The sequence below is a fragment of the Mastomys coucha genome, unplaced genomic scaffold, assembly GCF_008632895.1.
Source record: "Mastomys coucha isolate ucsf_1 unplaced genomic scaffold, UCSF_Mcou_1 pScaffold12, whole genome shotgun sequence".
Lineage (NCBI taxonomy): Eukaryota > Metazoa > Chordata > Mammalia > Rodentia > Muridae > Mastomys > Mastomys coucha.
Genome location: NW_022196894.1, coordinates 11,239,461 through 11,261,324, shown reverse-complemented (window position 1 = coordinate 11,261,324; position 21,864 = coordinate 11,239,461). Strand labels below are relative to the sequence as shown.

Below are 21,864 nucleotides of genomic sequence, written 5' to 3'. Positions count from 1 at the left end.
GAGAGAGAGAGAGAGTATGTGTGTGTGTGTGTGTGAGACAGTGTGCAACATTCAGCATTCTGCAGTGAGGATTCGAAATTTGAGCCTCTGTCCTCCTGGCTGTCGCACCCGCAGCCCTCCGGGACTCTGGCCAGGCCCATGTGGCCCGAGCGTGCTCGGAGCTTGGGGGGTGTTGTACCAGTCCAAAGGAGATGGCTGCTGTTTTTAGACCCAGTGTATTTTAGATGGCCTCAGAGGTACCCTGACCACTGAGCTGCCAGATTTTTCATTTCTCTTTCGCAATGATTGTAACAGCCTCATGTCATTTTTAAGAAATACATTCAGATAGCACACTTCTTTGTGTCGACTCTATTTATCACCCGCCGAATCCCTTGCACAGAACTCTCGTCCCGTGGAAGTAGGGCTCCCCGCAGAAACCCCGGTCCATGGCACTCAAGAATCAAAGACTTGTCCAAGGCCACACTGCCAATCAACTGAAGTCACCCTGGGAGAATACCTTGTTCTTCAGTAGGCCCATGGGACCAACCACCTTCTCAAAGATGTGCTTCCCAACATGTGCATCCACAGCAGAGAGAGGGTCATCAAAGAGGTAGATGTCAGAGTTACAGTACACAGCCCGGGCTAGGCTCACACGCTGCTTCTGGCCCCCTGACAGGTTCACACCCTAGGAAGACAGTGGAAAGAGTGGGTTTCTTGGGATCCTCAGGACTCCACAACCATACAAAACACGAATGGAGACAGAAGAGCTGCTGATTGGAGCACCTGACCCCCACAGCAAGTACTCAGGGGAGGGAAGTAGACAGTCAGGCCTGCTGGCACATCTAGCAGCCCAGATGCTCAGAGGCTAAGAGGCAAGAAGATGGCAAGTTCAAAATCAGCCTGGGTGACATCTCAACTGAAAAGTAAAGAAGAGCTGCAGGCGCAGCTCAGTTACAGAACATGTGCCCAGCCCGTCCCGGGGTCTGTAGTGCCACAAGAAAGAGGAGGAAGTGGCAGCTAATGACATCTCGAAACTCATTAGCTTATGGAAGGGTCTATAGAAGACACAGTGTGGATAGCAAAGAGAATATTATTTGTATATCTATTATATTATGCTGTAGCTGACATAGCTACTGTTGCTATTAGTGTTCTGTGGTGAGCTTCACTCTAAGCTACCATTCCTATTAAAGTCACATAGTGAAGCTGGCGACCTGCAGGGCACTTCACTCACAGAAGAAGGGCTCAGCACTGAGCAGCAGTAACCCAGTCACAATAATGAGCGACCAACATCATGGCCATGGACAGCTCAAATGCCCAATGATACCTATTGAGTACAATGCCCCAACCTGGGCCAAGATTGACCCTAGTAGCCAGCTCCATATATACATATATGTATTAGTGTGTGTGTGTGTGTGTGTGTGTGTGTGTGTGTGTGTGTGTGTGTGTGTTTATAGGCAGAGCTAGGGATGGGGCTCAGAGCCTTTGCCCATACTAAACGAGTATTCTACCACTAAGTCACACTGCTATCCATTTTTAGTATTTTATTTTGAGATGGGATCTTGCTAGGTGGCCTAAGCTTACAAGGCTGCCTCAAACTCACAATTCTCCTGCCACAGCTTCTTGTATTCTGGGATGATAAGCCCAACTTAAAAAAAGGTCCCTTTGGTCCCAGCTTATTGACCTGAAGTAGACAAAAATCAGTCAATCCTTGACTCCCTTCAAACTCGGGTACTGAGACTTGAAGGGGACAGTCAGGTATCTCCAAGTGCTATATCCCAGCATTAATAAAACAGGATAAGTCTGATAAGCAGGCTACCAACCCACCCCAAGCCTGTTTTGAAGATCCTGGAAATCCTGCCTTGGATACCACATAATACTTAGATCCTTCAGTTTGCTTGGTACCTCCAACCTATATAAACAAGGGTCCTAGCCAACCCAAAGGATCTCCAAGTCCATGCCAAGTAAAAGACACCATACATCAGATACGCAAGTTGGTGAGAAGATCCTTGGCTGGAGACTAGGAACAGACAAACTCAGCTCTTCCAAGAGGTCCCTGTCACTGTGGGTGACTGCACTTCCAGCACATACACAAGACAATCACTTGTACCAGAGCAAATGGGCTGGGAGGCAGTGAAACAGGTGACGGGAGGTGACTCGACATCAGGCAAGTCCTCTAGCCTCCCTGGCTTCCCTTTCCTCAGCGATGACTTAGAGATCAGAGCAAAGCCCTCTCATGAACTGCTATGCAGATGACTTAGGTTAAAAAGGTCAGTATGGCAGCAGAGTGAAGAAGTGGGTGCCAGCTAGTCTAGAGCTGCCTCCATCATCACTCGCATACACATCCCCTAGGTACACTGTGACAGATGAGGGAAGTCACTTCTATTGTCTTATCCTGTGGGTGGCACAGTATGTTTTTATTTTCTTAGACTCTACATCATTCTGTGAGAGGCTCCTACTTAGGTTGCCACTGACACCTCAACTAAGACCACAGCACCAAGAGCCAAATTTACACAGAGCATAGCCACAGGCTAGAGATAGCAGGTCCCTGACAATCCACTTACAGGAGGTCAGCATTTTGTGGGAAAGGCCTTGACAGAGTGTGCACCTGTTTGTTCCACAGCAGCAGCTGATGCTACAAGCTGTATCCATGCCATACTCACCTTCTCACCAATTTCTGTGTGGTCCCTACTGGGCAGGATTTCCAAATCTGGAAGAAGGGCACAGGCTTCCATCACTGCCTTGTAGTAATTTTCCTGCAGGGGGTGCCCAAACAGTATGTTCTCTCGGAGAGAGTCATTCTGAATCCAGGCCTGCTGAGGTACGTAGGCCACGGAGCCCTGTGTGGCAGGCAGTGGAAAGGAAAGACAGATAGACTTGATAAAAAGACAACAGCAGACACCTACCTGCAAAAAGAACCAACTGCCCAAAACACACACAGTCAGGACAAGAACAGAGAAGGGCACTGATCCACCAGAACAACACAGACAAGGAACAAATGAATCCAACTCCTTCAAGGGACAGAAAGGCCAGCTTGGACTTTGGCCACCAAGGGACTGGACAAGGGCGACTCATGGAACGGTAGGACAGGCAGGAAGGCAGGTGTCAGAGACTAGTTCACACATGGCTAGTGTCATGTCCACCTTTATCAAAAAAGGTGATAGAAAGCCACAAAGGATTCTAAACTTTGGGAATAAAAATCAATGACCTGAATCTGAATCTAAAATCTCAGAAAAAAAGGCCCAATTGCTATTTAAACATTCCAGTTTCTATAAGCCTCAAATGTCAGGACACCTCAATTGTAAGGCTCACAAGATACTCAACCATAGGCCATGTCGACCAACACACTGGGGAAAACTAATGTTTTCAATATACTTTCTGAAATTACCAGCTGTAAATAGTTTTGGACACAGCACACCAGTGCATAGGATGCTAGGAACCCAGGAACTGTGGAACAGACTGCAGCACAGCTCTAAGGGCAAACAATTTTCCTTTGTCAACCTTGGGCCTGTTGTCCACCCAATGCTTGGAAGAAACAAAGCAACAGGTATTTGCCTAGACCCAGATGCTGTCCACTTACTTCAAAAGGGCACTGAACCAGCAAGAGAAAGATCTGGATTGAAATCAAACAGTGACATAAGGCCCCATACCCACACTTGAGTTCCCAGGGGAAGGGGATGCAGATGACAGGCAAGTCCAGGCACACACATCTGGCACAAGCTGGCTCAAGTAAAATATAAAATAGATGGAGTTTTGTTTTGTTTTTTTTTTTCATCTCTAGCTGCTCCAGAGGTTGCTGGTAACACTTTGGATCTTATTTACACAGCAGGCAAAGGCCTCCAAGGGAATAAAGTACATTTAGAAAAGCCCCCAAGGGACTCATTTTCACAGCAGCCTTCAACTCACAGAAAGTTTAGCTCAGCACAGAGCATGCTGGCCTGAATTAAGAATTCAAGTACCACTAAGGATTTAAAATGTGTTTCTCACACCAGGTTCTGAGATTATTCCAGCCACATCAATCAGTAATGAAGTTATGCCCAATTAACAAGATTCAAAAGAAAGAAGAAACCAGAAGGTTCTATCCATAGAGACTACAGGATGAAGTGAAAGTGGGGTTGGGGAATCCTTCCTTGACGGGATGCTGGGATATCCTCTGGAGTCTTCACCACTCCTTCCCTCTGTCCCAACACTTTCAGGCAGATTTATCATTTGTATTTTGGTCATATTCATCATTGTGCCCCTCCCTTTCTTGGTTTCTTCCTTCCTCAAATAGCCCTTCCTGCTTTCATCTCACACCCACCCACCCACACACACACACCACAAACATATTTATTATTCAGCCATAAAAATGGTTGGAACTAGAGATCATGTGTAGTGAAATAAGTTAAATTCAGAAGGAAGGCAGGAGCCATGAATAACCACTCCTTGGCAGTACATATAAGCATTCACAGCCTGTTTACTGAGCAGCTATCACACATCGTACTAGCCAAAGCACTAGGCAAAGAAAGAAGTGGCTGCCACTGAAACCTTGCCTTCCTAGATGAGCAGAGATGGCTGCTTCTTTTGACAGTTTGTAAGAGACACTGGGCTGAGCCTTCCTCCCGGACCATCTCTCCCCATCCTGGCCCCCATCCTACCTTGAGAGTCACATGTCCCTCCACCTTGTCCATCTCAGCCAACAGGGCTGACAGCAGAGATGACTTCCCGCAGCCTACCTGGCCCACCACGGCCACAAGGGCTCCTTCAGGAATGGAGAAGGTGATGCTGCAAGGACACAATGAGGAGCCTGAAGTGGCACAATGTCCTCCAATACCCTCCCTGCTGAGGGTGGCCCATGGCCACTGGCTGTGCTGGTCAGTGCCTGAAGACCTCCAAGGCTGTGGCGCAAGATGAGCCATGGCCTCAGGGGCCCAATGTAATCACAAAGCCCAGCCAGCACAGAGCCCAGGAGCTACATGTCACTCAAAACTACATGATAGAGGGTATTCATCTATCTGGTTCCAGAACACTTTGTCCCCAATGACAAGCCACCTCCAGGTGAACTCAAGTTTTCAGGTAACTGGAACTGGCTTAGAAATTCCAGAGGATAGAAGACCAAGGTAACAGGTCTGGAAAAAGATTCAAGAGACTGAGGGGCTACACAAAGAGACCAGAGCTGAACTCCAGAATGACCTTATCAACTGTGTGGTCTTTATGTTTGTGTGCATGTGTGTATACTTGTGGTGGCCAGAGGTCAACACTATTCCTCAAACAGACAGTCTTGTACTTTTTTGAGACAAGGTCTATCACTAAACTAGAGCTTTTCAAATATACCAGGATGGATAGGCAGTAAGTTCCAGAGATCTCAAGCACATACTGCTACATCCAGGTCCTCATCTTGCACAGCAAGCACTTTTTTGACTAAGCCATCTCCCCAAAACCTCCCACCCCCACCCTAGGTAAGGTCTCATATAGCCCAGGCTAGCTGTCAACTCACTGTGTAAGCAAGGTTAATCCACCACTCCTGCTCCTCTGCCTCTGCCTCCCAAGTGCTGAGATTACAGGTGTATACCACCATACTCAGCTTTGAAATGGCCTAACAAGTAGAAGTGGTGGCGCACACCTTTAACCCCACCACTCAGCAGACAGGAGACAGACGCTGGTGGATTCGTGTAAGTTCAAGGCTAGCATGGTATGCATGAATTACAAGCTAGTCAAGACAACACAGTACAGCCACAGCAGCTTGTTACCATGTATAACACTGCTGCTTCTGCAGCTGACAGCTTAGCACACTGGTCTCCATGTCCAGACAAGCCACACAGGCATCCCAGGCCCCTAAGCAGGGTCCCTTCCCTGGGTACTGGTTTCAAAGCTGGCTAACTACATGGGTTAACTGCTTGATTTTTCTGTGTATGCACATATAAGTGCAAGGTCAAGGGAAAACTTGGGTGTCATTTCTCAGGTACCATCCACCATGTTTTTTTAAAGACAGGATCTGTCACTGGCACAGAACTCACCAAACAGGCTATTGAGCCACAGGAATCTTCCTATTTCTGCTTCCCCAGTGCTGGGATTACATGGTGTCACCACACCTAGCTTCTGTCACAGGGATTCTAAGGACCACATTCAGATCTTTAGTTATTGAGTCCTTTACTAGTCCCTAAAACACTCATTGCTGTTGGGTCTTTTGCACTGCATTTGTGAGGGGCAATGTCATGGGACCACCCTGTGCAGAACACCCAGGGAAACAGGTCAAAGGAGCAGGAATCCTGCATGCCAGAAAGATGTGGGCAGTGGAGTATTGGCACAAGAAAGAGAAATGCATTACAAATAAAGGAGGCAGGATTTAAGGTAGCCCTAAGAAAGACCTTTACACTCTGAGTACTTAGTGAAAGCAGAAAGGGAGACTCCTTTCTCTGAACAGTCTGTACTGTGCTTGTTAAAATATAGCAAGCAAGTTGCCATGTCAGGGAATAATTGCTTAGGGGCACAAATGACAAATCTGGTTCCAAAAGAAAAGGTTCCACTGGCCTTGTGTTTTGGATTCTTTAAGGAGATTGGATCACCAGTCCAGTCACTGTGACAGCAGAGCTCTGTAGGCTCCTGAGACCATGGATCATGCTTTACCTGAAAATAGACCTTCTCACTGCCCCAAACCCCAAACTCCCCTTGTGGCCCAGAAGCATGACTTCCTGTCACAATCAGAAGGGACACCTATACCAAGCACCTTCTGAGCTGCTCTTCACAACAACCTAGGCAGTTGTGATTAGACCTTATTCCAGATGAGTAAACTGAGGCTCAGAAAAGCAAAAGTTGGGTCACAGAGGTGAAGACTAATTAGAGTCAGTGTCAATGTGCCCACCTCCCAGGCTTACCCATTCAGTGTGGGAGGTTCATTCCTGGCCCAAGTGAAGGTTGCATTCTTCACGATGATGCTACTCATTCCTTTGCCTGAAAAACATCAGGGACAACATGTCAGGAGTCAACAGGTGCATGTGCAGATGCCCTACTCTGGTCCTCTACTGAGGCTGAAGAACCTCACTGGTTATTCAGTACTTGGCAACACCTTCCCATTTTTCAGGCTGCAAAGGCAAGGTTAAGGAGAAAAGGCATGAGCCAAGGTCAAGGAGAAAAAGTTGCAGCCTCATATAAACCTCTCCCCACCAGGGTCTTTTTCCTCAACTCTTGGATCCTAAGACATCTTCCCTTTCTGCTCCCCTCCTTATCCTGACTACCTCCTAGCAGATTAATGTTTCTGTAACTTCAGTGACAATCAACCGAAAACAGCATCTACTGGAGGGTTGCTAGGAAACAGGACGTGCTGCAGAAAGGTGGAAGAGGGGAGCAGTTGGACAATGCCCATGTTATAAGGTCCAGATTCCTAAGGGTCCTACCCTCCTCCATTTTTCTCCCCTAGCTTCACTTTTGTTTCTGTCTCTAATTTTTAAGTCCTTTAATTAGCTGCTAGAAACACTTCCAGAGTATGATAGGCCATAGCAAAGAGGTTAGAAGCTAAATGAAATTAACCACAGCTCCCCGAAGAGGAAAAAAGGCTTCTTGCTGTGATACGGTTCAAGCCAAGGTGCATGCTAAGCAGAGCCTGTATCCTCACAAAAGAGGAAGCTAGGTACGTCACTTCAAAGAACTGGCCAGAAGCTGCTGCAGCCAAAGCACAGCAGTAAACATGGCTTCAGTAGAGCATGACCAGCAAGCACCCTGCAAGGTGATTAAACACTTCAGAAACAGAAGGACTGGTCCTGGCTCAGTGGCACCTGCACAGAACTGTGTACAGCTTGGCTTTAGAAGCTCTGGGTAGCTGCCTTGGCTCTGGAGTCTATCTTGCTGGTCCCATACCCAGACAGCCTCAGGACAACAATAAGCCATGAAAAACAGTTCCAGCATTTGCTTAGGCTGTAGTTCTCAAAAAGGAACAACTGTCCTCCTAGGGGACACTTGGACGTTGCAAAAGATCATTTTTGTTGTCACAATGGGATGACTATAAGACAAAGTAGGGAGATGCCAGGGGCACCACTCACTATCCACAGTCATAAGGCTGTCCTCAACAAGGACTGTGAAACTCCAAGGGGCACCCAGTATAGTAACCTGCTAAGGGCAGAAGAAAGCAGCTACTACCCTCACAGAAAGAACAGCAGACCTGTGACTTGCACACCACCGCTGATATCCTACAATAGCCTACAAGACTCCTGGCACTACATACATCGCCACCTCATCACCAATAGCCAGGTACTGCATTCAATTCTGTTTTCTGGGCTCTGAGCCATAGGGTGTAACTTTGAGCCCCAGTGCTACCACTCCCCAGCTGGACAGTCTCTCTGGATCTCTTTCCTCCTATGAGCCAGGGCTGTCCTAGAGACACCACACTGGACCACTACAGTAGGAAGCACATGCACATAGAGGCCTGACAATAAAGGCTGGCAAGAGAGCAGGTGATCAAGAAATCTCAGCCAAAGATTTCCCTTCTGGAGGCCTCAGGCAAGTTTGCTGACCCTGGCGCCTGCTCCAAGGGCCATGATACAGTGAGTGTATTTTAACTAAACACCCACACCAGAAAAGGCCTACCTCTCCTGGTGCTACTAACAGTAATTGCAAACTACCTAGACTCCCAAACAAGACCCCAGCTCAGGGGACAGTCAGAAGGATCAACTAGTCTAAGAAATCAACCCAGTGATAAAAATCCATAGGATGACTGGCTAGGCCTAGTGGCACAGCCCTGAACTCCCAGCTATTTAGGAGACCGAAGATCCCAAGTTTGACCAGCCTGAGCAACATAGACTGTGTCTCAAAAAGTAAAAAGTAAGCTGAAGCTGTAGCTCAGTAGTAGAGCACTTACCTAGCATATGTGAAGTCTTGTGTTCAATCCCCAACAGTAAATTAATCATTCAATCAATTAAATTCAATTAAAGGTACTTTTACTCCCATGATCCAGATGAGGAAAATGAAGCTCTGACTGCAGAGAAACTGGGCAATCCCTTGCCCAGCACTGAACCAAGGCTTGGGCTGAAAATCCCCAAATGTCACTCACACTGCAGGAGCATGGGGGGACAACATAAATAAGGAACCCCATTTCTGCCCCCTCTACAGAGGTGGGACCCTTGGTCTTGTAGGCAAGCTGGGCAGAGTCAGGCCCCGGGGAAGCCAGGATAAGGAGCCAAATTGGGTAGAGAGCAGGCACCCACCATCCTTGATCGACCACCGCTCAATGCTGTCTGGCTCCAGCTCCTCATGAGACAGAAAGATCCTGAGACGCTTGAGGGACACGCTGGCCTGAGGAAGAAGCACAGGGTGTGTCACCTTGATAGCATCTGGGCCACCTGCCATGCTGAGCCTTAGAATAAAACTCAAATCACTACATGAAGGGCAGGGGCTTCCTCATGCAGTGGGATTTGGAAGGTAGCCACCTCTGCACTGGCAGACTGACTTTGACCTCAACAAATGACTGAGTTCTGGGTCCTAATTATGGAAAGACAACACATGCAGTAGTGCTGGGTTTGCTAAAAAATAAAAATGAAAATAATAAAATAAATAATAAAAAAATAAATAAAAATAAAATCCTTCAGTAGCGAAGGAATGAAAGTAGGAAGGAGGGATGGAAACAGGAAGAGAGACAGAGGTTCTCAGAGTTTTCAACAAGCACATCAGGACCCATTAGCAAAATATGAAATTGAAAAAGTAGGCTAAGACCTGTGTTTTTCAAAACACCAGATTAGAAAGGCCAGAGGAACATAGAATATTCCAGGAAGATTCTTTGAGATTAAAGGGAAGTACCGCTGTAAAGTCCATATACTTCCCACCTGGGCTGGAGGGTTAGGCCAACCTAGAGTACAAAGCCAGACATTCTGTGCCAAGGAGGAAAATGTGTTTCTTTCTCAGAGTAAAATCAAGTAACCCCTTACTGTTAAGAGAGGAGCCATGCTGAGATAGTGAGTGGATCCACGCACAGGGCTGTACTGAGTCCTCTATGATATAGCAGCATGAGCAATTTGGAAAAGTGTGGTCAAGGCTGCACAAACAAACCAGTGGGGTAACTTGGGTCCAAATGGCACTGAGGAATCTGTGGGTTCCATGGGTTGGAGTGCATACCTTCCCCTCCTACTTCCTTGCCACCCACACGCCTATACAATGTTGCTAATGACCATGAGAACATGATAACATCTCCCATGTCCACTCCTGGTTCCCACTGTCCCCCACACATCTGCAGGATGCTGCTGTGACCATGGTAGGATTCTGAGAGCCCCTATATTACCCTCCTGGCCTCCTCTGTCTGATACACACCTGCACAATGCTGCTGATAACCATGGGCAGGATGTTGAGTGGGAAGCGCAAGATATTGAACAAGGCTAAGGACACAAAGGCCTTCTTCGCATCTAGAACGTTTCTTTCATCCACAGTCACAAAGACAGCAAAGGTTGACAGGGCCACCTGCAAACAGAGCAAAGTGTTGAATGGTGGAGGAGCCACAGCTGCACAACCCCTGGAAGAGGTGAGGATTCAGTCAAGACAGACCCCACCACAGGGATTAAAATGGCAAAAGCCCAAGGGAGATGGGAAAGCAGTGGGTGCAGAAGCAGCACTCCTAAATCATAAGAACAGACCAGAAAGATGGATGATTAGCTTTTCAAACACCTGGCTACTGTGTAAGTATTCTTGGTATGCAGGTAACGCTGGGGTCCATTCCCAAACGTACAAAATTACAGCTCAATTGGTAGAGGGCTCTCCTAGCATGCATGAAGCTCTGAGCTAAGCCCCAGTAGTACATGAACCAGGTATGGTGGTGCATGTCTGTAGTCCCAACACTGGAGGGGAGGAACCAGGAGGAACAGAAATGCCAAGTCATTCCTGGCTACAGAGGGAATTCAAGGCCAGTCTGGGCTATGAAAGACCCAGTCTCAAGTATGAACTTTGAATAGCACTCTCCCCTCTTGCTAGGAATTTCACTTTTTTTTAGGAATTCTCAACTCTGATCTGCACGAACGACATTCAAAATAGCCAATCATGTATAGCCACACCAATTCCTTTGTCTCCCCAGACCTTTTACCTATAAAATCCCCCAACCTCTGGGCTTTGTGGTCAATTCTTGGTCTCCTGTGTGAGATTGGGGGTTGAACTAGAGCTCTGAAATAAAAATGCCTCATATTTTTTTACATCAAGATGGCCTGTCATGTTCTTCGGGTGCATGTCTCCTGGGACTTGAGCAGGAACTCCCTATGGGGTCTTTCACTACTGGGTAATGAGAACAGTTGCTGAGCATGCTCAAACCTACTGGAGAAACTGAAACGCTATGCTCATGTGGAGCATATGTGAAATATGAAAAATATGAAAATATGAAAAATATGAAAAAGCTCGAAGAGGGGAGAGAGGCCGGCAAAGGGGCTCAACAGGCAAAGGCACTTTCCACCAAGCCTAAAAACCCAAGTTCCATCCCTGAAAACACATGTGAAAGCATAGAACCTACTCCCACAGGTTGTCCTCTGACCTCCACAATGCACCATGGCGCGCCCACACACACACGCGCACACACACACACACACACACACACACACACACACTTTCTTTCTCTTTCCCCTTCCTCTCTTTCTCTCTCTGTCTCTGTCTCTCACACACAAACACACTGATAATAATAATAAGACAATTTAAAGTCAACGAGCTCTAGTATAAAAGCCAGTCTTGGTCAGCCCAGGACCCACTGGATTACAGAAGTTGTTCTCTGTCACCAGTCTGACCCTTCTTCCAGTCATGTTTGCTCTCAGTCCCACTGTCAGGCTCTGAGTCCTAAGTTCTCCAGGAAGTGGTCACACAACGTCCACCTGTTAGCTGAATTACTAGGTTTTGGGTGCCATAGGCTGTTGGTTCATTGTCAACAGAATGACCTATAGTGAACAATGCCTTAGAGAACTAGAGAGAGGGCTCCAGGGAAAAATGGCCAGGTATGCCCCGCCCCACAGACAGATAGCCCAGCCCACCATATAAGGGGCGGTTTGTCACCTCCTCTCTTCTCTTCACTTCCTCTCTTCACTTGCCTCCCTCCCCCCTCCCTCTCAGTGGCCAGCATGGCCATGTGGCTCCTACTTTCCTATCTCTTCTCTCTCCTTTCTAATAATAAAACATCTTATAACAATACTGCCTCCTTTCAACTAGACACGCTGTGTGGGCCCAGCGCTTCAGCCCCAAGCCAGGACTGTTGCTTGTGCCGCCACACCTGAACCACCAAGGGCCACTTCCTGCCCCTGCCTGCTCTCTCCCTTCAGCCTCAGGGCGTACTGAACTGCTCTGGGGCCCCTAATTTGTTCTCAGCTCCTCCAGTGTCCAGCGTCGCCTGGATTCCCAAGGAGCTAGAACCTGTGATTCCCTCAGCTGTTGTCCGCTCTGGGATGCAGACGCCTATCCAGTGGCAGAGCGGAGCGTCAACACTCCAGTCAGCGCCCAGAGTATTGGACCTCTGGCAGGACTGAGTCATTCCTTCCAATCCCTTTAGCTCCGCCACTGTACCACAGCGGTGGCAGTGAGCAAGTGCTGAGCCCTACATAGTACATGCCAAGCAATTGTGTTTAGATTAGACTGTCCTGAGAAAGTTCTGGGAAAGGGATGCCAGCATATGCTGACTGACGTTTATTTATGTTTTTCTGATCATGTGTTTCTGAACTCAAGCAACCTTCCTTGGTTCACTGCTTTCCATGATACATTCCTGTATAAAAGCACACTGAAATGGAAGTAAGACTGTCTACATTAGACTATACTCCATCCCATTCTTTCAGGTCCTCAGATTCCAGATGGCATCAGATTTCTGTCAGCATGATAGAACAGCAATACAACGTCAGTCACTCATTCGCCCACCTATATGCAGGTACCATGTAGATATTATTATGCTAAGTCCCCTCTGATCTGGGGAACCAACATAGCATGTCAAAATCTGATCAGTAGAGTGCTACATAGCAGTCATTACCCCAAGGGCTGAAAAGTACTTTACAGAGGAGTCCAGGCCAAAAGAGGCAAGCAGCTTACAGATCACCAAAGAATATCCAAAACACTGTCTTAGAAAACAGCACCAAGTAACAAGACACTATGCTCTAAGCCCAGAACAAGAGGCAAGGCATCCCTGCACACCACACCTGTCTTCTATCACTGTAGGTAACTATCACCCATCCTTGAAACCAGGAACCTGCCAGCAGAAGGATCCATAGGAAAGGCAGCACAGACCACATATTTTCTCCTAATGTAGGCAAAGATTGGGCACCTTGGCAATACCTAGGTACCCACTGACAACTGGCTCCAACTGTTTCTTTCAAAAAAGCTCAGCAGACTGTCCTGGGAGCCCAGCATTTTCAGCCTTTACTGCTACTGTGGTTTCAGGGTGAAACCCCTCCACAGGCCCATGTGTTGGAACCCCCATTTTCCAACTGGTACCATGTGGACTTAGAACCTTTGGGACACCAGGCTTAGCTAGCAAATACTGCCTTCCAGGGTAAGCCTTCCTGGTTATAGCCTGGCCTTGCTTCCTGATCCACTAAGATGGAAGAAAGCCACGCTGAAAGCTTTCAATGTACCGCACAAGAAACACCATCCTAGGAACCATAGAAGGCTGTGATCAAAGCCAAGCCCTCCTCCATTAAGTTGCCTCTGTCCAAGATTTTTGTCCCAACAATTAAAAAAGTAACTCAATCAACCAACTCAGTCAGAAACCAAGTGGCAGGTTTGGATTGAGGTCCAGAATCCTTCTCTCCAGTTCTGGCTTTGGAATGGAGACATAGAAAAAAGATCTTTGAAGGCCAGCATGTTCAACAATAGCCTACAGCTTTTTATTAAAAAGTGTTTCAGGCCCATCGTCAATGGCCTAAGACCACGTACTGCCAGATATGTTCTAACGTTACATTTTTGCGTATTGCCTATATCTGAAATGTCAGCTTTAGGAAGGAGTCTGTGGATAGCGTGTCCCTGTTCCTCAGAGGATCCAAGGCTATCACTTAGTGCCCTGCTTTTCATGACAATGACCAGATCGCAAAGGAAGTTCTAAAGTATGGAACATTGCTCAGGTAAACCTTGTCAGCCACCTGCACCCGCCATACACCTAATTCTCAACAATGAAGACTACTGCAGTGCCTCCAATTACTATGTCAAAGTAAAGAGAATGAAATGCAAGGTGCTTCTGTGTCCAAGAGGTGTGGACCCTGAGAAAGAGCCAGCGGACCGGTGTGGAAGGATGGGTGACTTGCCCATGTCAGAAGACACTTTTTTTTCCACAGCTGTAATCAAACCCAGGGTCTTGAGCATTGATTGAGTAGTACAATTCTACTAGAATACATAAAACAATTTGAAAGATTTATGCTATTTTTATTTATCTGTTTATATCCCTATGTATGTGGCAAGCGTGTGAGAGGCCATCAGATGGCCTGTAACTGGAGCTCCAGGTGGCTGCCAGCAGCCCACTTTGTGTACTGAGAACTGACCTCCAGCCTCTGGAGGAACTGTTCATCAAGAGTTCATAAGTGCTGGGTCATCTCTCCAGCCCTCAGAAAGGTATCTTTAAGTATGTATACCCTTAGACACTGTTTTCAGAAAATGCACAAAACAATCTCACTGAAGCGAAGGCCTTGTCACAGCAGAGATGTCAGGGACAGCATGCATTCACACTTTAGAACTTCCTATGTGATCTGGTTGTTACCATGAACAGCAGGGCACTAAGTGATAGCCTTGGACCCTCTGAGGAACAGGGACAGACTGTCCACAGACTCCCTCCCAAAGATGGCATTTCAAACACAGGCAATTAACAAAACTACTTTTAGAAGATATCTGGTAGTGCTAGTGGACAGATGGTCTTAGGCTACTGACAAACCATAGCTTGCAATCAGTTAGTACGAAGAAGTCACTGATTCCCTGGAGTCTGTCAGTTATGGTACCAAATAAGCAGTTTAGTTCAGATAGCATTGTGTGTGTTAAGAAATGTTTATATGCATGTGTATGTAAGCACATGTAGAGGCCAGAAGACAACCTCAGCTGCCATTTTTTAGGCACTGTCTACCTTGGTTTCTTGAAACAGGCTCTGTCACTGAACTGGAACTTAGCACGCAGGCTAGACTGGTTGGCGGAGGAGCCTCTGAATCTGCCTGTCTCTGCCTCACCACCACTCCTGGCTCTATTGTTGAACATGGGTGCTGGAGCTCAAACATAGGTCTTCGTTCTTGTAAGGCAAGTCCTTCACTACAGAACCATCATCCCAACCCTAGCATGCTTTCTTGTAAGACTTTCTCAGTTAAGAAAGCTGATAGCACAGGTTTGCATTCTGTAACAGATGGCTGGCTGGACCGGCCATGTGGAGCTGTCAAGGGTACAATTAAAGTGGGCTGAAGCCATCAGCCTTGGAGAGGAGTGATGGAGAAGACCGTGCTCAAATGGCAACCTTTTGTCTTGTTAGCTTTATGGTGACAAGGACAGAACTCAGGACATCATACCTTAGCAAATGCTGTGCTCCTCAGCTAAACCCCAGCCCCAAACTAGCAGCCTTTGGAAAAGGATTAGATGCTGGCTCAATGGCAAAGGTACTTGTTGGCAAGACTGAAAAGCTGAGTTCAAGCACTGGAGCCCACACATAAAAGGAGAGAATTCTGGTTATCCTCTAGCCTCTATATGTGTGCTAGAGCACTCATATCACTTACACAAATGCACAAAAATACCGAAGTTTGATTTTAAAATTTTACAAATATTTAGGTTAAAACCACAAGAAGGATTGCTGGTTCAATGCTGTAGTTGAGGAAGCTGGAATAGTTGGTGTGTCCTATGCTACTGCTGGGTGCTGTAAGGGGAGTTCAAGTGAGCTCTAAACCGGCTATATGAAATTACAGTGAGGCCTTCTGCACCCAAAAGCTGAAGCCTGTTGTGCACAGGTCCCACCAGGAGAGAGCTGTGCCAGCAGGGCACAGGAACAGTGGAGGAGCTGGGACAGGATCCTTCTGGTCATCATCTGCACCCAGAGAGTGGGCTATTCAACAGCCCTCTGTACACAAGATCTGCCAGGAGAGAGCTGGTCTCCCAGGAATGCTGACACAGGCTTACAGGGCTACAAGAGGGACAAGCTCCAACCAGAGACAGCAAGTCCAACCATCACAAGAGAAAACCAGACAGCAAAAAGCAAGCGCAAGGACATGAGCAACAAAAAACAAGGCTACTTGGAATCATCAGAACCCAGTTCTCCCACCACAGCAAGTTAATACTCCAACACACCGGAAAAGCAAGACTGATTTCAAATCACTTCTCATTGTGAGGATAGAGGATTTTAAAAAGAACAAAAATAACTCCCATAAAGAAATACAGGAGAACACAGGTAAACAGGTAGAAGCCCTTAAACAGGAAAAACAAAACCCCTTAAACAATTACAGGAAAACACAAACAAACGGGTGAAGGAACTGAACAAAACCATCCAGGATCTAAAAATGGAAGTAGAAACAATAAAGAAATTACAAATGGAGACAACTCTGAAGATAGAAAACCTAGGAACGAGATCAGGAGTCACAGATGCAACCATCACCAACAGAATACAAGAAATAGAAGAGAGACTCTCAGGTGCAGAAGCTAGCATAGAAAACATTGACACAGGAGACTTCAGGTTTCCATATGCGCCTGGAGCCGAACCTCTGCCACAGGGCTCCATACCCAAATAGCACCAAGAGAGAGGGAGCCCCCAGGAGTGCAGACAAGCCTCTGTGAGCCCAAGTGGCACCACCACTGCTGCTCAGAGGGACCCACCCAGAACCCTCAGGACACAGGAACAGAGGAGCTACCTGGGACAGGAGTCTTCCAGTTTCCATCTGTGCCCAGAGCTGATCCTATGCCACAGAGTTATATACACAAATACCGACAACACACCTATGAGCACAGGTAAGACCACCATTTCTCTTCAAATTCCTGGCCCAAGAGGGACCCTCCAAGAGCCAACGGGACACAGGAACCAAGGATCAGCTGGCGACAGGCTCCTTCCAGTTTCTGTCTGCATCGCAGAGCTGACCTTGTATCACACCTAAATTCCTCCCGGAGAGAACTGGTCTCCAAAGAGTACTGACACACAAGCTTGCAGACTGTGGCACACAAGCCACAGTTGGAGACAGCAAGACCAGCAAGCAATAAACATTACCAGATGTCAAAAGGCAACAGCAAGAACATAATCACAGAAACCAAGGCTACTTGGCATCATCAGAATCCAGTTCTCCCACCACAGCGAACACTGGTTACCCCAACACACCACTAAAGTGAGACTCTGATTTAAAATCACATCCCATGATGATGATAGAGGACTTTAAGAAGAACATAAATAACTCCCTTAAAGAAATATAATAAAACACAGGTAAACAGCTAGAAGCCCTTAAAGAGGAAACACAAATATCCCTTAAAGAATTACAAGAAACCTTCCGGTCCCACAACACCCAGAGGAAGCTCCACTCCCAGGCAGTCTGACACCTCCAGGATCAGAGGTGAGGAGGACACAATATCTGTCCCAATACCAGGAGGAACTGGGACCAGCGGGACCAGGCACACAAGAATTCTACCAGCCAAGTGGCTCAGGTTTCTTCCGGTCTGTCTGAGCTGGTGCCCTGTGCATAACTTAGGCACAAGCTCCGCAGCCAGTCACACAAGACCCATAGGAAGCTCCTCTCCCAGGCGCTCTACAACACCCAGGATCCAAGGTAAGGAGGACACCACATCTGTCCCAACACGGGGAGTAACTGGGACCAGTAGGACCCAAGCACTCAGGAACTCCACCAGCCCAGTGGCTCGGGTTTATTCCAGTCTGTCTAGGCTGGCCACTGTCCTGAGCAGACCTTGGGGGCAACTTCTCAAGTCATTCCCAAAACACCCAGAGGAAGCTCCATCCCAGGTGCTCTAAAAAGACCAGGGTAACAGGATCCCAGAATCACAGGACCACAGAGACAGCTTGACTCTGAGGAGTTCTGACACAGCCAGGATCACAGGAAGGACAGGCTCCAGTCAGACTTAGCAAGGGCAAGTAGCAGTAGAGATAACCAGATGATGCGGGGCAAGTGTAAGAATATAAGCAACACAAACCAAGGTTCCTTGGCATCATTAGAACCCAATACTCCTACCATAGCAAGTACTGGACACACCATTACAGTGGAAAGGCAAGATTCAGATATAAAAATCACTTCTCATGGTGATGATACAGGACTTTAAGAAAGACGTAAATAGTACCTCAAAGAAATACAGGAGAACACAGGTAAACAGCTAGAAGCCCTTCAAAAGGAAACACAAAATTCCCTTAAAGAACTACAGGAAAACACAATCAAACAGGTGAAGGAAATGACCAAAACCATTCAGAACCTAAAAATGGAAATAGAAGCAATAAAGAAATCAGAAAGAGAGACAACCCTGGAGATACAAAACCTAAGAAAGAAATCAGGAGTCATTGATGCAAACATTACCAAAAGAATACAAGAGATAGAAGAGAGAATCTCAGGGGTAGAAAACACCATAGGAAACATTGACACAACAGTCAAAGAAAATGCAAAAAGCAAAAATCTCCTAACCCAAAACATCCAGGAAATCCAGGTAGCAATGAGAAGGCCAAACCTAAAGATAATAGGTATAGAAGAGAGTGAAGACTCCCAAGGTAATGGGCCAGTAAATATCTTCAACAAAATTATAGAAGAAAACTTCCCTAACCTAAAGAGATACCCATGAACATACAAGAAGCCTATAGAACTCCAAATAGACTGGACCAGAAAAGAAATTGCTCCCATCACATAATAATAAAAACAGCAAATGCACTAAACAAAGAACTTTAAAAGCAGTAAGGGGAAAAGGTCAAGGAAAATAAAAAGGCAGGCCTATCAGAATTGCACGAGACTTCTCACCAGAGACTATGAAAGCTAGAAGATCCTGGGCAGATGTCATACAGACCCTACAAGAACACAAATGCCAGCCCAGGCTACTATACCCAGCAAAACTCTCAATTACCTTAGAGGGAGAAAACAATGTATTCCATGACAAAACAAAATTTATAGAATATCTTTCCACAAATCCAGCCCTACAAAGGATAATAGATGGAAAACATCAATATAAGGAGCAAAACTACACCCTAGAAGAAGAAAGTAATCTTTCAATAAATCCACAAAAACCTAATTCCACCTCTTACAACAAGAACAACAGGAACTAACAATTACTGTTTCTTAATATTTTTTGGTGTTTTTTTTTTATTAGATATTTTCTTTATTTACATGTCATATGATTTTTCCTTTCCCAGTTTGCCCTCAAAAAAAAAACAAAAACAAAAACCAAAAAACAAGAACAAACCCCTGTTGCCTTCCCACTCCCCCTGCTTGCCACCCCACCCTCTCCCAATTATTGGCCCTGGCATTCCCCTACACTGGGGCACAGAACCATCACAAGGCCAAGGGCCTCTCCTCTCACTGATGACCGACTTTACAATCCTCTACTATACACATGCTGCCAGAGCAATCAGTCCCTCCATGTGTACTCCTTGGTTGGTGGTTGAGTCCCTGGGAGCTCTGAAGGTACTAATTAGTTCATATTGTACTTCCTCCTAAAGGGCTGAAAACCCTTCAACTCCTTTGGTCCTTTCTGTGAGCCTCTACTTCTGTATTAGTCAGGTACTGTCAGAGCCTCTCAGGAGACAGCTACATCAGCTGAATTGTACTTCCTTCAGTCTCTGCTCCAAAGTTAGTCTCTGCAACTCCTTCTGTGGGTATTTTGTTCCCCATTTTAAGAAGGAATGGAATGTCCACATTTTGGTCTTCCTTCTTCTTGGGTGGGTTGTTCATGTATTCCGAACTTCTGGGCTAATAATCACTTATCAGAGAGTGCATACCATATGTGTTCTTTTGTGATTGGGTTACCTCACTCAGGAGGATATTCTCCAGATCCATCCATTTCCCTAAGAATTTCATAAATTCATTGTTTTTAACAGCTGAGTACTACTCCATTGTGTAGACGTACCACAATTTCTGTATCCATTCCTCTGTTGAGGAACATCTAGGTTGTTTAAAGTTTCTGGCTATTATAAATAAGGCTGCTATGAACATGGTGGAGCATGTGTCCTTATTACATATTGGAGCATCTCCTGGATATATGCCCAGGAGTGGTATAGCTGGGTTCTCTGGTAGAACTATGTCCAATTTCTGGAGTAAACGCCAAACTGATTTCCAGAGTAGTTGTACCAGCTTGCAATCCCACCAGCAATGAAGGAGTGTTCCTCTTTCTCTACAACCTCTCCAGCATCTGCTGTCACCTGAGTATTTTATCCTAGCTAATCTGACTGGTGTGAGGTAGAATTTCAGGGTTGTTTTGATTTGCATTTCCCTGATCACTGGGGATGTTGAACATTTTTTAGGTGTTTCTCAGCCATTGGATATTCATCACTTGAGAAATCTTTATTTAGCTCTGTACCCCATTTTTAATAGGGTTATTTGGTTCTCTGGAGTCTAACTTCTTGAGTTCTTTGTATACATTGGATTTAGCCCTCTATCAGATATAGGATTGGAAAAGATCTTTTCGCAATTTGTGGGTTGACATTTTGTCCTATTGACAGTGTCTTTTGCCTTACAGAAGCTTTGCAACGTTATGAGGTCCCATTTGTCAATTCTTGATCTTAGAACATAAGCTATTGGCGTTCTGTTCCGGAAATTTTCCCCTGTGCCTATGTGCTCAAGGCTCTTCCCCACTCTCTTTTTTATTAGTTTCACTGTATCTGGTTTGACGTGGAGGTTCCTGATCCACTTGGACTTGTTTTGTACAAGGAGATAGGAATGGGTCTTTGTATTCTTCTACACGCTAACCGCCAGTTGAGCCAGCACCATTTGTTAAAAATGTGGTATTTTTTTCCACTGCATGGTTTTAGCTCCTTTGTCAAAGATCAAGTGACCATAGGTGTGTGGGTTTATTTCTGGGTCTTCAATTCTATTCCACTGATCTACCTGCCTGTCACTGTACCAATTCCATGAACTTTTTTATCACAATTCCTCTGTAGTACAGCTTAAGGTCCAGGATGGTGATTCCACCAGAGGTTGCTTTATTGTTGAGAATAGTTTTGGCTATCCTGGGTTTTGTTGTTGCAGATAAAATTGCAAATTGCTCTTTTTAAGTCTTTGAAGAATTGAGTTACATACACCAAGGTATTTTATATTATTTGTAACTATTGTGAAGGGCGTTATTTCCCTAATTTCTTTCTCTGCCTGTTTATCCTTTGTGTAGAGGAAGGTCTCTGATTTGCTTAAGTTAATTTTATATCCAGCTACTATGCTGAAGTTGTTTATCAGGTTTAGAAGATCTCTGGAGGAATTTTTCGGGTCACTTAAGTATACTATCATATCATCAACAAATAGTGATAATTTGACTTCTTCCTTTCCAATTCAAATCCCTTTGATCTCCTTTTGTTGTCTAATTGCTCTGGCTAGGACTTCAAGTATAATATTGAATACATAGGGAGAGAGTGGGCAGTCTTATCTAGTCCCTGATTTTAGTAGGATTGTTTCAAGTTTCTCTCCATTTAGTTTGATGTTGGCTACTGGTTTGCTGTATATTGCTTTTACTATGTTTAAGTATGGGCCTTGAATTCCTGATTTTTTTTTTTTAACTATTTATTTATTTTATGTGTATGAGTACACTGTAGCTGTCTTCAGACACAGAGGAGGGTGTCAGATCTCATTACAGATGGTTGTAAGTCACCATGTGGTTGCTGGGAATTGAACTCAAGATTTCTGGAAGAGCAGTCAGTGCTCCTAACCACTGAGCGATCTCTCCAGCCCCGAATTCCTGATCTTTCCAAGACTTTTATCATGAAAGGATTTTGTCAAATGCTTTTTCAGCATCTAATGAGATGATCATATGGTTGGTTTTTTTTCTTTGAGTTTGTTTATATAGTGAATTACG

The 21,864-nt window shown here is 45.8% G+C and overlaps 1 protein-coding gene across 4 annotated transcripts in view; it reads right to left on the bottom strand.

Moving 5' to 3' along the window:
- Abcc1 (ATP binding cassette subfamily C member 1) overlaps positions 1–21,864 on the bottom strand; it is a 128,003-nt gene that overhangs the window by 24,913 nt on the left and 81,226 nt on the right. For all 4 annotated transcript variants that reach the window (XM_031363158.1, XM_031363159.1, XM_031363161.1 and 1 more), the window contains exons 13-18: positions 10,249–10,395; positions 9,153–9,240; positions 6,831–6,906; positions 4,614–4,740; positions 2,640–2,816; positions 497–664 (exon numbers count right to left, since the gene is read on the bottom strand). In XM_031363158.1, coding sequence (XP_031219018.1) covers positions 497–664; positions 2,640–2,816; positions 4,614–4,740; positions 6,831–6,906; positions 9,153–9,240; positions 10,249–10,395 — 783 coding nt within the window. The remainder of the gene's footprint in view (positions 1–496; positions 665–2,639; positions 2,817–4,613; positions 4,741–6,830; positions 6,907–9,152; positions 9,241–10,248; positions 10,396–21,864) is intronic.